This window comes from Scophthalmus maximus, chromosome 20 (genome assembly GCF_022379125.1).
Source record: "Scophthalmus maximus strain ysfricsl-2021 chromosome 20, ASM2237912v1, whole genome shotgun sequence".
NCBI lineage: Eukaryota > Metazoa > Chordata > Actinopteri > Pleuronectiformes > Scophthalmidae > Scophthalmus > Scophthalmus maximus.
The window spans coordinates 1750001-1765000 of NC_061534.1; the positions used below are offsets into that span (position 1 = coordinate 1750001).

The following is a 15000-nucleotide window of genomic DNA, read 5'->3' on the forward strand; positions in this document are numbered from 1 at the left end:
CACACACACACACACACACACACACACACACACACACACACACACACACACACACACACACACACACTCACACACACAGAGCCAGTGATCCGGGTGGAATCAAAGGGTATTAGCTGTGCAGTGTTCAGTTCCCCCGGTCCTTTCCCAGCATTCTCCACAGCTGTACGATTACACAGGTGTTTGGCAAAAACACACTGTTAGAGACCGCGGAGGAGCTGAGAGTGTGTGTGTGAGTGTGTGTGTGTGTGTGAGAGAGAGAGAGAGAGAGAGAGAGAGAGAGAGAGAGAGAGAAAAAAATGAATTTGCATGTGTGGTTGCATGCACTGAGTGTGTGTCTGCTCACACTGCTTCCCTGCAGGAATGTGTGTGTGCGTGCGTGTGCATATCTATGTGTATGTGTGTTTACACAGTTAATTCCTCCCAGTGACTCAGCCCTGCTATTTCCTTGACCACCGCCACTGCCATCATCATCGTATTTTAAATGTATGTCTCAGTTTTCATTCACATCTGCAGTTTTCTCTCTGTCTCGTCTGTTCACTGTTTAGCTTCAGTGCCGTGGTGCGTTCACACTAAACGCGATAAGATCACTGACACGAACATTGCGTCACTCGCACCGAAATAACGCAAAGACGCGAAATTTGCATCATTTCACTTTCAAACATTTGAACTCAATGTATACGTGATGCGATGATCCAAAAGCCAATTAATGTAAATTAAGTGTAAACTAGATGATTATTGCATCAGGGTGAAAAGAAATGGAAATGATTTGGGGGACACAATATTGTCATGTCAGTATTACTAACATAATATCAGTATTTCAGTTTTGGAATATCAAGGTTAAATGTATATTGCAACACTTTAATTTGCCACTAAAGCAAAAAATTGGGTTTCATCATTTTCCGGAGTTTGCCGTTCACATACTGTATGAAGACGCATTCACAACAGCCGGGGACTTTTCCGGAACATTCAGACGAGGGGTCGCTCCTTCTCACTCGCTTGCCGTGAATCTTCCGGAGATTTTCCTGCTTTGTTCTCACACTGGCTCGCTCTGAAATTCCACCTGTGGGCCTGCCGGGAAAGGTTCCGGAAACTGTCCAGAGCAACATTGCCGGACGTTTGCGTTTGCTCACATACAAGCTCCTCCGGCGCACGTCTGAAAGCAGCTTTTGCTTCACCAAATTATAAAGCATAGGGCCTAACCCTAACCCTAATTTTGAAAGTAGTGTAAAGAATCGACGTACAAGAAGATAGTTTTCGCAGTGAGTCGCAGCAGGAAACATAGCGTGTCATCCGTGCTTCCTCTTTCCCAGTTCCTTATTGTAAATAGAACCTGTATCTATCAAGGATGATTTCTGCGGCTCGGTTTTGGCCCACGTGGTGACGGACTCACCGTGTTCAGTGTCAGACGGATCACTGTGTGTTCCTGCTCTGGTTCAAGGTTTTAAAACACTCAGACTCAACCAGGATGTGTTGTTTGCTTGCTTTTGTAAAACTTCACACACTGATAATGGATAAGAGGAGCGGCGAGACGATGTCACTTACGTAAATGTCTTACATAAACTAATCAGTGATACGCCGAATTCTAAAAGACCACTTCGGTCGCCTGTGCCGACCCTCCAACAATAAAACGTTACAGAGGTCCTCCGGGCTCATCTCAAACTAATTAGCAGAATGAAAGAAGTTTAAAAAGAAGTTGTTTGTGGTGATTCAGTGTTCTCATTCAGTATGAGTCACAGACAGGAAACCACAAGAAACCAGATGATCTTCTTCTCTGAGCCCGGACAACAGCTGTTTTGTGTTTATTTACAACAGATCACCTTCGTCCTTTGTCTTCCTCTTCTCTTGTTTTCAGTCCGTCTCCCCAAAGGGGCCGAGCAACAAACTGTACAAACACAACATTGACATATTATCGTGGCTAACGTGTTCGCAAACAATTATAATGTCGCAGACGATACCGTTATCATCTGTCGCACTGTTCTTCCTCTCATCTGCTGCGCTAACAAGCTACCTGGAATTCTGTCATCCAGATAGTCGAGGTCCTTCTACGAATTTCTTCCGTAGCCCGTTTCCTGTCTCCAACGTAACTATACATGCTAATATAATGGATTGCTTCACTTCCTTCCAAACAGCCAGTGGCCTCTTTCAGTTCATTTGTTCAGTTTAGGACTCATCTCAAAAAGGACGGTGGAAGTAGGATAAGATAAGATAAGATAAGATAAGATATACCTTTATTCGTCCCACCATGGGGAAAAGGGTGAGGTAAGGCGGGGCTGCAGCACCCCTTAAGGGCTCAGGGGTGTTACTGCTTTAATTGTCTTTGTAAGATTCATTATTGAGTTTGTTCTGCTACAGTGGAAGGAAAGTACGGATAACATAACATGTATTTTTGTCTTTGCATCAACTGGAGTTGAACTGGGCCTCATGTCTCTGTTACTAAGTGTCACAGTCACTTGCATGTACATTCTGTTTACGAAACAAATCAAATTTCCTTTCTGAATAACGTGAAACAGAAAATGTTTCCGTAGAATGATGACGTAGATAATGTTAAGCGTGAATAGTTGGTCATGTATTTCTCTAATGGTTCAAAAACAAAGTTTGCTGCCTGTTAAAGTGTAAAATGTTCTAAACTGGTGCGAAATGTGGTTTGATGAATCAAATGAATACAAAATAATCGTGTGAATGTGGCGCTGCAGTTTTAATATGACCATATTCTACAGACTCCATCTCAGCGGCTCTGACTCTGACCTCATACGACTCAGTTTATATCAACCACATGTGCATCTGAATTCTCTCTTACATTTTGCAATGTGGGGAGTTCCTGCGTTGTGTCTCTCCGTGTCACGTGTCATTGTGTCCACTGTTCAGGATTGTCCCGGCAAAAACTTTTCACTCATCTCAGATCAGGAGCCGAGTTCACACACGTTATAAAACATTCATTATACGTATTTTTGTTCCAAACAACCAGTGGATCTGTGCTCGCTGCTGTTTTTATTTTTTACATAAGCTGTTACATGGTCATTTAGTTAGTCGGAGAGTGAAGGGGCCAACAGGAACAAATAGGCCTTTATGTCATGCCTGCACCTGTGTGTGTGAGTGTGTGTGCGTGTGTGTGTGTGTGTGTGCGCGTGCGTGTGTGTGCGTGTGTGTGTGTGCGTGTGCGCGTGCGTGTGTTTTGCAGGCTTTTTCCTCCATGAGAAAAACCTTGCACATGTGGGGGTGTAATTTGCAGAAATAGGCCAGTCATTTCATACCTGCAAGCTGTGGGCCACACACACACACACACACACACACACACACACACACACACACACACACACACACACCAAAAAAAAAGCAAAGTATTGCAAAGTATTTCCAGAGGGGGGGTTGGGGTTAGAGAGGTGACCCATAGGGGGGTTAACACGCAGGTCAGGAGCTGCACTTGTTTCACTGCACTTCATAGTTTCACCAATAGACGAACTGACTACGTTAAATACATTCAAGTGATGTAAAACAACATTTGACTATTCAAACCACATAAAAGACTTTAAAAAGTTTTTTTGTTTTTTTGTTCTTGCACCACGTCAGTTCCCAAACTCCTTGCCCCCCCCCACCCCCAATTAACCCAAATCACAGCAGCCAATCAGCCAATCAATCAAAAGCAACGAGTCCAGTTCTCTTTCTTTCACAGGTCGTCGCTGCTCTGTCCTGCGGCGGCAGCACCGGCAGCTCGGGGGTGTTTGACGGCATACACACACACACACACACACACTCACACACACACACACACTCACACTCACACACACACACACACACACACTCACACACACACACACACACACACACACACTCACACACACACACACTCACACTCACACACACACACACACACTCACACACACACACACTCACACACACACACACTCACACACACACACACTCATCTCGCCGCGGCGGAGCCAGACGCACATGGGATCGTGTCCCTGCGTAACGAGCCGCGGATCGTCAGCCCGGGCACGAGCAGACACACACACACACACACACATTTCTGAGGCGATCTTCCTCCTCCTCCTCCTCCTCCCGGGAGCTTCGCGGAGACGCGGCGTGTTCTCTGTGAGTGTTCTGTGTGACAGTGATCCTCCTCCTCTTCCTCCTCCTCCTCCTCCGCCGCCGCCGCCGCCGCGCAGCAACTGCGTCCTGACGCGGAGCGACACGGTCGGACTGGTTCGGTTTGGCTCGGGGCTTGTGTGTGTGTGTGTGTGTGTGTGTGTGTGAGGGGGGAACACACGCGTAACAGACTCCCCCCGTCCCGTCGCCCTCCACCACTACAACCACCACCTTTTATTTCCTGTGCAGCTTCTTTTTTTCTTCTTCTTCTTCTTCTTCTTCTTTTTTGGAGGCGCTTGCGATTCGCTCCGTGCAGCCGCACCACCGGGACCGGGACCGCGACCGGGACCGGGACCGAGCCGCCTCCGCTCCGAGGAGGATGAGAGAAAACTAGGTGGTTTTTCTTCTTGCGATCGACGCTTCGAGCTCGTTTCTCTGGATTTATTTCTCGCGGTGGAGGAGAAGAGAACCAGGAGCGGAGCGGCGCGTAAAGATAAACCCACCTCCCCGAGGTCTTCCTCCCCTCCTCTCCTCTTCCTCTTCTATCCATCTCTCTCTCTCTCTCTCTCTCTCTCTCTCTCTCTCTCTGCGTTTGTTTCCATGTTGTTTTAGGTCCGTGTGCGATTTTGCAAATAAAATAAAACATGCATCATCAGCAGCGGATGGCAGCTTTGGGAACAGACAAGGAACTGAGCGACTTACTGGATTTCAGCGCGGTAAGAGAATCCGATCTCCTCCTATCATGACAGTGTACACACACACACACACACACACACACACTGTTTACATGTTTAATGTGTGTGAGCTGCACCGACACACACACAGTCATAACCTGCACATTATTATTATCATTATTGTTATGACTCTTTCAACTGTGTGGCGCTAAAGTTGTAACTTGCAGAAAAAAAGTCAGTGCATATTGTGTTTTTTTTTCCCCTATTCTTTGATCCGTGCATTTGTGTGTGTGTGTGTGCAGACATGTGTGATGCTGCATTGGTAATTCTGTTGTCTTATAGATGCGAAACAGCGATTTGAAAATGTTCCCAACATCCATGGTAGTATATCTCATTTTAAAGTCCTTCTTCTTTTCTTTCTTCTTTCAATGTGGAAACCTGATGTGTTTTATTTGATTTATTTTGCCCTTGACAGGATTTTGAATTTAGAATAATAATGATGATGACATGTTTTTTCTTCTTTGGGTCTGTGTATATCTGTCAGGCTGCTCCATGCACCGAGTCGCTACAGAGCGTTCAGATGCAAAAGACTCCATGTTGAATCATGACAGACAGACAGACAGACAGGCAGACAGACAGACAGACAGACAGACAGACAGACAGACAGGGAGACAGGCAGTCAGGTAGACAGGCAGGCAGGCAGGCAGGCAGGCAGGCAGACAGACAGACAGACAGACAGACAGGCAGGTAGACAGGCAGGTAGACAGACAGACAGGTAGACAAACAGACAACAGACAGACAGGTAGACAGACATGTTTCACACTTTATCTCACCACTGTTGTTTGAATGCTCCAAACTCATGGCTCCGTTTTAAAGTTAGTGTTTTTTTCTTTCTTTCCTTTTTTTCTTTCTGTGGTGTTTTGAACTTGACAGACAGGAAACAGTGTCCTCGCTCTCAGCCATGTTTTCTCCTCCTCTGGGAGCAACTTTGGCCTGAAGAGGAGGAGAGAGGGAAGAGAGAGAAAAAAATGAGAAACACCCCAAAATGAAAAGAGAGAGAGAGAGAAAGGGAGAGACAGCATGGACATGATGATAAAAGAAAATAGGATATTGAGATTTAATTTTAAAAATACAAAAAAAAAATATTTTCCCTTTTGATTCTTTACACTTGTACAATAATGTTCATGCAGGAAACAAAAGAGTCGACAGCTGAGGCCTGGACAGTCACTGTGACACACTGTGGAGAGGAATCATAGAAATATTAGAGATAAATCAGAGGAGGTTTGAATTGAAAAGCGATTAAAAGTAGATTGTAACCTCACAATTTTATTCTAACATATTACAAACCCCTATAAATGCAATTTTATTGTGGTTATTCAATATAACAGCACAGGTCATAGTCTGTATCTGGATCCAGGGATGTTATAGGACTGTTTGAGTGAGATATTTAGTAAAAGACAAACGATGAAATCTCTGCGATGTCAGACAATATGCCTCTATAGAGATATTGTAGTAATAAAACACACAAAAAAGTATCACAAGAGTCCAACAAAATCACTGCTACCTCTACAATGTACATACTTTCAAGTCTTTGTAATGATGCTACAGGAAACTTATAGTGACATTTATTAAAGAGAAGCTTACAGTAAGATCAATAAATTCATAACACAGCACCAGAATCACAACCTGCGAGGAATATTACAAGATAGTTAATGTCAGATTTGATAAGAAACAGGCAGAAAATAAGATCAATTGTTTATTTAATTCTAATTTTACAGATATAAAGTATTTGCATATTACAGTGAGTAAGCCTGCGTATACATAAAACAGTATAATAATATTTTAGGTTTCATGAATTCATCATTCAGTGACACACATATCTATAAACTACGAATATCATGGGATTGTAATTGCGAACAGATGTCAGATATTTACAAAAATATGAATCAGCTTGCCTTCAATCATATTTCTGTGGAAAAACAAAAAACATTTTAAACAAAGGACGGCGGCAGCAGCTCAAATGAGTCTCGTCTCATTATAAATGCAGGCCGCACGTTAATTTATGCGATCATCTGTCTATTTAACACAAGCTGAGGCAGCTGAAAAAATGCCACGAGTGGGATATCGTTATCGATCAGATCTTTTGTCTCCCGAAACACTTTGTTGCAGCAGTGAGGGAGATTAAAAACACAAAGTCAGCGTCCGAATCCAACGCGGGACAATGACACATTTCAACATTATTCCTCAAAACCGTAACATTCCGTTCTTTGAAGCATCAGTACGTGTTGACGATCACACGACAGGGACTCTCACAGGCCTGATATTCATCCAGAGAGGTTGGAGGGTCAGAGGTCTCACTTTGATACCGTGAAGCTTTTACACAGTAGCTCGAAACAGGAAACACAGCAGGAATCAACATTCAGCCGCCGTCTCTGTCTCTGTATGGGCTTGATTTTTTATTTTTTTCCCCGTAGATGTGTAGAGCAGATGGCAACTAGATGATTATCTCATATGTTTAAGTCAGATATGAAGTAGACATGAAGTGTTTCGTTCCAAAAATGGAGCCGTCCAACATTTGGCAAAAGTGACACTTTAGAATGAAAACACCTTTTTTTTTCTTTTCTTTTTTCTTCAGCAGGTGATTCGAGTGATTGGATCCTGTTTATTTTTTTCCACAGATGCTGAATGAGGGATTTGATTTTTCTTCTCTCTGCTTTTCCAAGATGTTGCCACAGTGTTTTGGAAAATTAACTCTTCATATCTGTGCCATAGTTTTAGGGTTGGGTATCGAACCCTCAACACGTTTAGAGAACACACCAAAATGTGTCCGTGGCATCTAGAGACGAGGACTCGAGTCTCATGAAACTCGACTGATGTTGGACTGGACCGTGGACTTGTTAGTCTTGATATGTGACTTGTTGGACTTGACCGTGGACTTGTTAGTCTTGATATGTGACTTGTTGGACTTGACCGTGGACTTGTTAGTCATGATATGTGACTTGTTGGACTTGACCGTGGACTTGTTAGTCTTGATTTGTGACTTGTTGGACCTGACCGTGGACTTGTTAGTCATGATATGTGACTTGTTGGACTTGACCGTGGACTTGTTAGTCTTGATATGTGACTTGTTGGACCTGACCGTGGACTTGTTAGTCTTGATTTATGACTTGTTGGACTTGACCGTGGACTTGTTAGTCTTGATATGTGACTTGTTGGACTTGACCGTGGACTTGTTAGTCTTGATTTGTGACTTGTTGGACTTGACCGTGGACTTGTTAGTCATGATATGTGACTTGTTGGACTTGACCGTGGACTTGTTAGTCTTGATATGTGACTTGTTGGACTTGACCGTGGACTTGTTAGTCTTCATTTTGGACTTGTCAGTCTTCATTTTGGACTTGACTTGGAACCAGGATTTGCCTTTCTAGATGTTGGACTTGACTGTGGACTTGTTAGTCTTGATTTTAGACTTGTTGGACTTGCCTTGGAAGCAGGATCGTACTGTCTTGATGTTGGCCTTGACTGTGGACTTGATAGTCTCGACTTACCTGACTTTAGACTTGACTCAGGACTATTTGACCGTGTTTTGGGACCTACGTTCTGGACTTCTCTTCTCTGGATTTCGTCGTGACTCTGGACCTGATGGGTCTTGATTGGGACTCGACGCAGGACTTATAACCTGGGACCTTTGATCAAGTATTTCAGACTTGTGAAACAGTGACTCTGTCCCACCTCTGCAGGCATCAAATCCGTGCTCAGATTTATAATTTGGTTTATCGAGAGTTTCCTTTCCCAAACAAGATGTTTACTATTGGAAAAGCAGAAGAAGAAAAAGAACCTCTGATACGATACAAAAACAAAACACAAATTCCTGACATTTCTACACAAGATCCTAACGTCATGAGAATCTTTTTTTCTCAGCCAAATGTTGCCCCGGCGTTTTTTGGAACAAATCTTTTCATGCGTAGCCGCAGTGATGTGTCAGTCGTGATGTGTCAGTCGTGATGTGTCAGTAGCGACGTGTCAGTCGTGATGTGTGTTGCGGTGTCACTGCTCTCCGAGGTAACGTGCAGCTCTGTTTGTCTTGTAGATGTTTTCCCCTCCTGTTAGCAGTGGAAAGAACGGCCCGACCTCCCTGGGGAGTGGACATTTCTCCGGCTCAAGTACGTCAGCCTTCTCTTTTTTCTTTTTCTCCCCCTCTTCGTCTTCTTCTTCTTCTCTTTTCCTTTGAAACCTCTCTCCTCCTCCTCCTCCTCCCCGTCCTCGTACACCTGCTCGCTTGCTGCTTCGCTTGCTGTTTGGATTTTTTTTTTCCGGGGTAAACATGTGCTCGGACATGCAGATGCTCTTTTATGCTGTTTTTGCTTTGTGGAACAAATTTATTCTGAGGCGACTTGAAGAATTGCATTTCTTCCAAATGTATATATATATATTATTTTTTTTTGAAGACTCGTTGGTGTGTTCTGCAGTAAAATGTTGTTTTTAATATACATGTTGCTCACACATGGAGTTGAGGGGTTGTTTGTTTGGTTTGTATGACTTTGACGTTTAATACGTCCACACCCAGTTTGCATTCACTCCTAAAGACGTATAACTTTCAATTTTAAAAAGAATTGCTCAGACGGGAGGATATTGCTCACTCGTTTGGAGACTATTTTCTGCAGCCGATGGATACACACACATTGTCTTTGGACTTTTGACCATTTTTTTGTTTTGTGCCTGTTCCACTGCTGCTTTACGTCAAAGTAAACAACATGTGGAACTTGTGTTTAAAGTGAAACACTGTTGCCATGTGATTTTTGTCATGTTTCTGTGTTTTGGGGGGAAAACGTTTTGTTCAATCCTGAAGGAGACTTCCTGTTTTCCTGATGTGCCGCTCTCACTCTTTCCTGCCTCTGTTCATGTGTGTGTGCGTGTGTGTTTCTACACACTGGTGTTGTGTGTGTGTGTAGCTGAAAATTGTGGCATTGGTTTATAAAATGTTTGAACGTGAAGTTTTTCTTCATTCAGAGACCGTTTCATTCATTCGGCCTCTCGGGGCTCAAGTAGTAAACCAGTTTAAGAATGTGACAGAGTGTTATTGATTTTATTCGTCCAGTTATTGGTGTGTAGGTGAGTGGTGAGTTAGATTCTTCAGGCTTGATTTCACTGATGTAAAGTGAGTCGAGTTATTACGTTTTAGTTTGAGTCAAAATTCACTTTTGCTAATAACTGGCGCTTGATTCACAAGTCCAGTATGAACAGACCACAGACAAAGATACAAATAAATGCAGACCTACATTTAGGGTCTATGTTGTGATCATATATATCTAGTTTTCGGCGTTGCTGCATTTCCCTCATGTGTCTCGTAGTATTTCAATGTTCTGTGTTTTGTCTGCGACGTCAACCAGCCGGGTTCTGTCTGTTCCTCATGCTTGTGTCATTTGCCTCTAAACGGCGTTCGGAAGCCATTTTGTCAGTTGGCTGGAAGACAGAGAGAGATGCAGGGACGTCTTCTTTGTTCGTTGTTGTTGTTGTTGTTTGTGTTTCGGTTTGCTCCCGTGCGGCGCATGCAAACGCGTGGAAGGACGACAAATGTTCCATTTCTGGGAAAAAGAAAAAAAGGCTCGGCAGCGGCTGTTGGGCCTCGGTTTGCTGCGTCGCTGTGTCTTCATTCTGGAATTGTTGTTTTTTTCTTTCTCGGTCTTGTGATGCAGGAACACACACTGGTGTCACACGTGCACACGCACACACACACACACACACACACACACATACAAATCACACTGTTTTTTTATGGGCTCACACATGTACAAGGTGCAACACAGACACACACACACACACACACACACACACACACACACACACTCTCTGCTCACCCCTGCTGTGGCTTTCTGCGGGCCTCGGCATTTTGATGAGCCTGCCGCTGTTTGTGAATGCAGCTAATTAGAACTCTGTAGACCTACACAACCACGAGAGCCGCGGTTTCCAAAAGGCTGGGGCGAGGCCAGAGGAACGGGACGCGCCGAACACCGAGCAGGGTCCATTTTACTGCAGAGTCACAGATGGAAGACAAGTGAACAGGAATAGACGAGTGGAGGGAGATGACGAATGCAGACGCTTCCACGCAGGTGCTACGAGCAGTAAACATCCACTCGTGCTCTGTGGCAGGGACAGAGAGTCGGTTCTGTCAGAGATGTGAAGGGGAAGAGACACAAGTGCCTTTACTGAAAACGTGGGTCATCGTTGGTGTGGCGCGAGCTTCAATCACAGAGATGCTCAACTGGCTGGTGCCTCAATAGGAACAGTGAGAAAATAATCTGCATTTACGTCCGTGGAGAAGAGACGTGAGTGAATAAGGTCGGAAAGTTATGCAGTGGGGGGGCATTTTGTTGGAACTTGTCCCCCTGGAGGGAGGGGTCACGATATCGATATCTTATCGTACCGTATCATTTCGTATCTTTTCTTATCTTAAAAAAAAGATTTCTTTCTTTCACATTTTAAAAAGTAAAATCTCAACAGATTTGACTCGTTTTCTAAATTTTTGTTTCTTTCCCAAAAAAAACAATTATTATTTTGATCTAAAAAAAAATCTGAAGGAAGTTCTGTGACCATGAGCGGTTAATTAATAACGGTTGCCTCCAAAGTTACAAGGTTTTGTTTTCACCAGATTGTGTTAAATTTTAAATTATTGTTGAATTCTTCGGAATAAAAAAAAAGGAAAAACCAAATTTCTTAAACTCTCTAATAGTTTTTCTTTTTTATGAGCAAACATCAGATGAAAGTGAACACAGTCAATTCATTTAACTTAAATTGAACGGAATTTGGTCGTTGTTCTATAGAGGCGACTTGGTCGGGGTCCCAAGAAATGCTGGACCCAACAACAGTTCACGCTGCTTTTAGTTTCCATACCATGATATCTGACTGGATCAATAAACAATATTGATTCAAACCTGAAGAAAAGCTGCAGCCAAGAGGAAAACTGCACAGGACAACAGTACATTTGCATCCACTTATGTTGACGTCTTCATAAACAAACAGCAGAAGTTCAAAACAATATTGTGTAGTGAATGTTCCACGACGAACCTGGAGCATGTGACTCGAACGTCCACTGAAGCGTCTCCTGGAGAAGAGAGAAGCAGTTTGTCCCCAGATTCTTTATGAAAACAGGTGGAAATGAACGAGGACAGAAAGACGAGGACACAAAGGAGACGAGAGCCTGGATGAACGTGTAAAAATACTGTCAGTCGGAATTAAGGCAGGTTTATCTGATGCAGTCGAGGATGGGGAGTGACATTTTTGCTTTTGAAGCCCCTCTTCCACAATTGACGTATTTTTGGTGATAAATTCACAAAAAGTGCCTAAAACATAAAAAACAACGCCGCACAATCCCCATGAGTCCCAGCTGACACGCTCAGCCCACGGTCCTCACCAACCAGGAAGTGGATTAGGCGTTTTAATTATTGGGAGATTTTGCCCGTCGCCGTTGTTTATTTCGGGATCATCCCTGGAAAGATAATGCACACTTCAAACTGTGTGTGTTTCTAATCTCCTCCTGGATGAAGCCGCGCAGCGAGCGGCTTCACTCCGCCTGTCAAACCCGCCGCCGCCAAAGTCGCTCGTCTATTTCAGGTCTTGGCTGGTTGTGGTGTTTTTCCTCTTTTTTTTAACCTCTCAGATCCACTGTTTGTCTCCCTGTCAGTGGTTTTGGAAGGGGACGAAGGTGTGTGTGTGTGTGTGTGTGTGTGTGTGTGTGTGTGTGTGTGTGTGTGAGTGAGAGAGTGAAAGAGTGTAAAGCTGTATGTTCATGAGTGTTAAGCATAAAAATGTGTGTATGACAGATTTGAAGAGATTTTGAATGTGTGTGAGCATGTATTAGCGTGTGTGTGTGTGTGTGTGTGTGTGTGTGTGTGTGTGTAGTTGGGGGGGTGGGAGGGCAAATCATCATCATCCCCGTTGCCATGGAACATAAAGTTGGCAACGAGAGATGGGCGAAATGTGAAGTGCCAGCAGAAAGAAAAACCCTACAAAGAGAAAGGAGAAAGGAAGGAAGGGAAGTAAAGGACAGGAAAGAAGGAAGCAGGAAAGAAGGACCTGAGGAAGGAAGATGGGAAAATGGAGCAAAGGATGGAAGGAAGAAAAACAAAAAAGGGAAAAAGAAGAGAAGGAAGATGGAAGAAGGGGAAGGATAAGTTATAAGTGAAAACGCATTGTTACGCCCGTTGTACCGACTAGGCTCAAGAATTCTCCTCACTAAGACCGATCGTGAATATTATGCCTGAGTCTGAGGAGCAGACGTAAAGAAAGAAATCACCGCTAAGACCTGTCGTAATTAAGACGAGTCCTAAGTCTGGTTCAGTTCATTCTTCAGACTGGTCGTAACTAAGACGGTCTTGGCTGAGTAACTGTTTTATGTGTTCTAGATGAGTCTGGAACCGGAGCAGAGTTCACCTGTGGCGAACCAGAACTGACTGGACTTAGTGAATGAAGTCATCACCTGTGGATATTAGGTCCCACAGTTCAAAAAGCAGGACAGGATGAAGAGAAGCCATGAAGTCCAAGGATCTGTGTCTAGATCAGGGTGTAAATCAATTTTCCAAAACTTTGAGCCTTAATAACAAGTTTTTACTTCTTTGGACCTCTGAACTTTTTTAAATCAAACAATCTGAGAAGAAAAAAACAAACAGATTTTCCTCAAACTTTATCAAAGTTCATAGATACGTGTGTTCAGTCAATCAAATCAGGTTTTGGAAAATAATGGAGCTCAATAGCTCAGAAGTATAACTATCATTTGTAAAAAAAATCAGAATCCTCTCAATCATCAACCTTCAGGTAGATCACATCAACGAGCTTCATCCCCTTTTATTTCCGTCCCTCCTTCCACCTCTCCTCCTTTTTATTTCTTGTCAAAACCCGAAGACAAACCGCGGAAAAACCGCGAGCGCGCTGCCAGCGAGCTTTCACGCGTTAGCAGAGAAATTTGGGGCCGGGGCAGATACAGCCCCGATGGCACGCCTGATTTTTGTTCCCTCTAATTGGCATAGCTTATTAAGTCACAGTTCACAGCGGAGAGAAAAGGAGGGGGGGGCTGCTTTAATAATATCCCCTCTCCCGTTTGATTTGATGCACTTGTACCGAGACAGATAACGCGCTTCAATGCGGCGAGCGCCGCCCCCACCGCCACCCTCTTGTCTCTATTCAGTCAAATCTGCCTTCCGTCACGCCCGTCACTCAAAAAGCCGCGCGGCTGATCGCTTTTAAAATAGAGATGGAAGAGCAACAAGGAGCCGGTAGCTTTAATACCTCGCCCTCCCACCTCTTCCTCTCCTCTCCGCCTGTGAGGCTGTTGAATCGTCTCGTTTACCCGTCGAGGCAGAACGACTCACGGAGAGAAAGAAAAAAACATCCAGCCATGCTCTTAATTGTGCCGCGGATTAGGGATTAATAGGCGTTTTTAGCTATAATGGCAAATATTATTAGCCCCATTTACTTTTCTAATGCTAATAATGACTCCGCTAATAATGGCAGTGATTTCAAGGTTAAGGTCTGTGAGAACTCGGCATGGATTTTTTTTTGTGTGTGTGTGTTTTTTTCTCCCTCCCAAAGCTCAGGAGATTGACGCGCCGCTTGCTTCGGCGGGCCGACTCGCTACCGAGTCGGAGCTCCATATGTTTTCCCAGAAGACGGATGCTTGGGATGAGCCCGGGCCGGGGCTGCTGACTCCAGATCGGTTTAGTTTAGTTAAGAGTTTGTGGAGTTTGGTTGGTCGTGTCTCCTTGAATTTTCACTCAGGTTAAATCTTGGTTCTGAGGCAGTTTCATTAGATGTGTCTACGTTAAGTTCACGTCGTGGCATTAGGTCAGTTTTGGTGGTTTTGTCAATAGAAGGTTTAAAACTGAAGCGAATATAAAGACGAAAAGTGTTTCAACAGCATTTAAGTCTGAGTCTGGTTATAAAAATCTGATTTTGTTTCTTCCTGTCACTTCCTGCTGTCGCCATCTACTTTACTTTTTGCTTTTGCTTTTGTTTATTTTTAACCCAGATATGTTTCGGTTTAGCCCGGTGTAGTTTTTCCTCCCAGCTTTGACCTGAAAATAATGTACCCAGGCATTTTGGTCTGCGACCGCTGATCACGCCCCTTGAAAATATATTTTAAAAAGTTTCAGCCATATATTTAGGGGTGTTCTCTAGTTAGACCTAAACCCCGACATCAGATATTCTTTGTTGAACAGGATGAATCACTAATCACATTTCCCATCAA

General features: G+C 43.8%; 1 protein-coding gene across 6 annotated transcripts in view; it reads left to right on the forward strand.

Moving 5' to 3' along the window:
- LOC118285581 (transcription factor 4-like) overlaps positions 1-15000 on the forward strand; it is a 156775-nt gene that overhangs the window by 2078 nt on the left and 139697 nt on the right. The window contains exons 1-3 of one of the 6 annotated variants that reach the window (XM_047329336.1): positions 3839-4802; positions 5103-5141; positions 8851-8923. The exons of 1 other annotated variant lie outside the window; for it this stretch is intronic. In XM_047329336.1, the coding sequence (XP_047185292.1) occupies positions 4731-4802; positions 5103-5141; positions 8851-8923 (184 nt within the window). In that variant the 5' untranslated portion in view covers positions 3839-4730. Of the gene's footprint in view, positions 1-3838; positions 4803-5102; positions 5142-8850; positions 8924-15000 lie in introns of those variants that run through there. 4 more of the 6 variants (XM_047329337.1, XM_035609304.2, XM_047329339.1 and 1 more) reach the window with 4 other exon arrangements.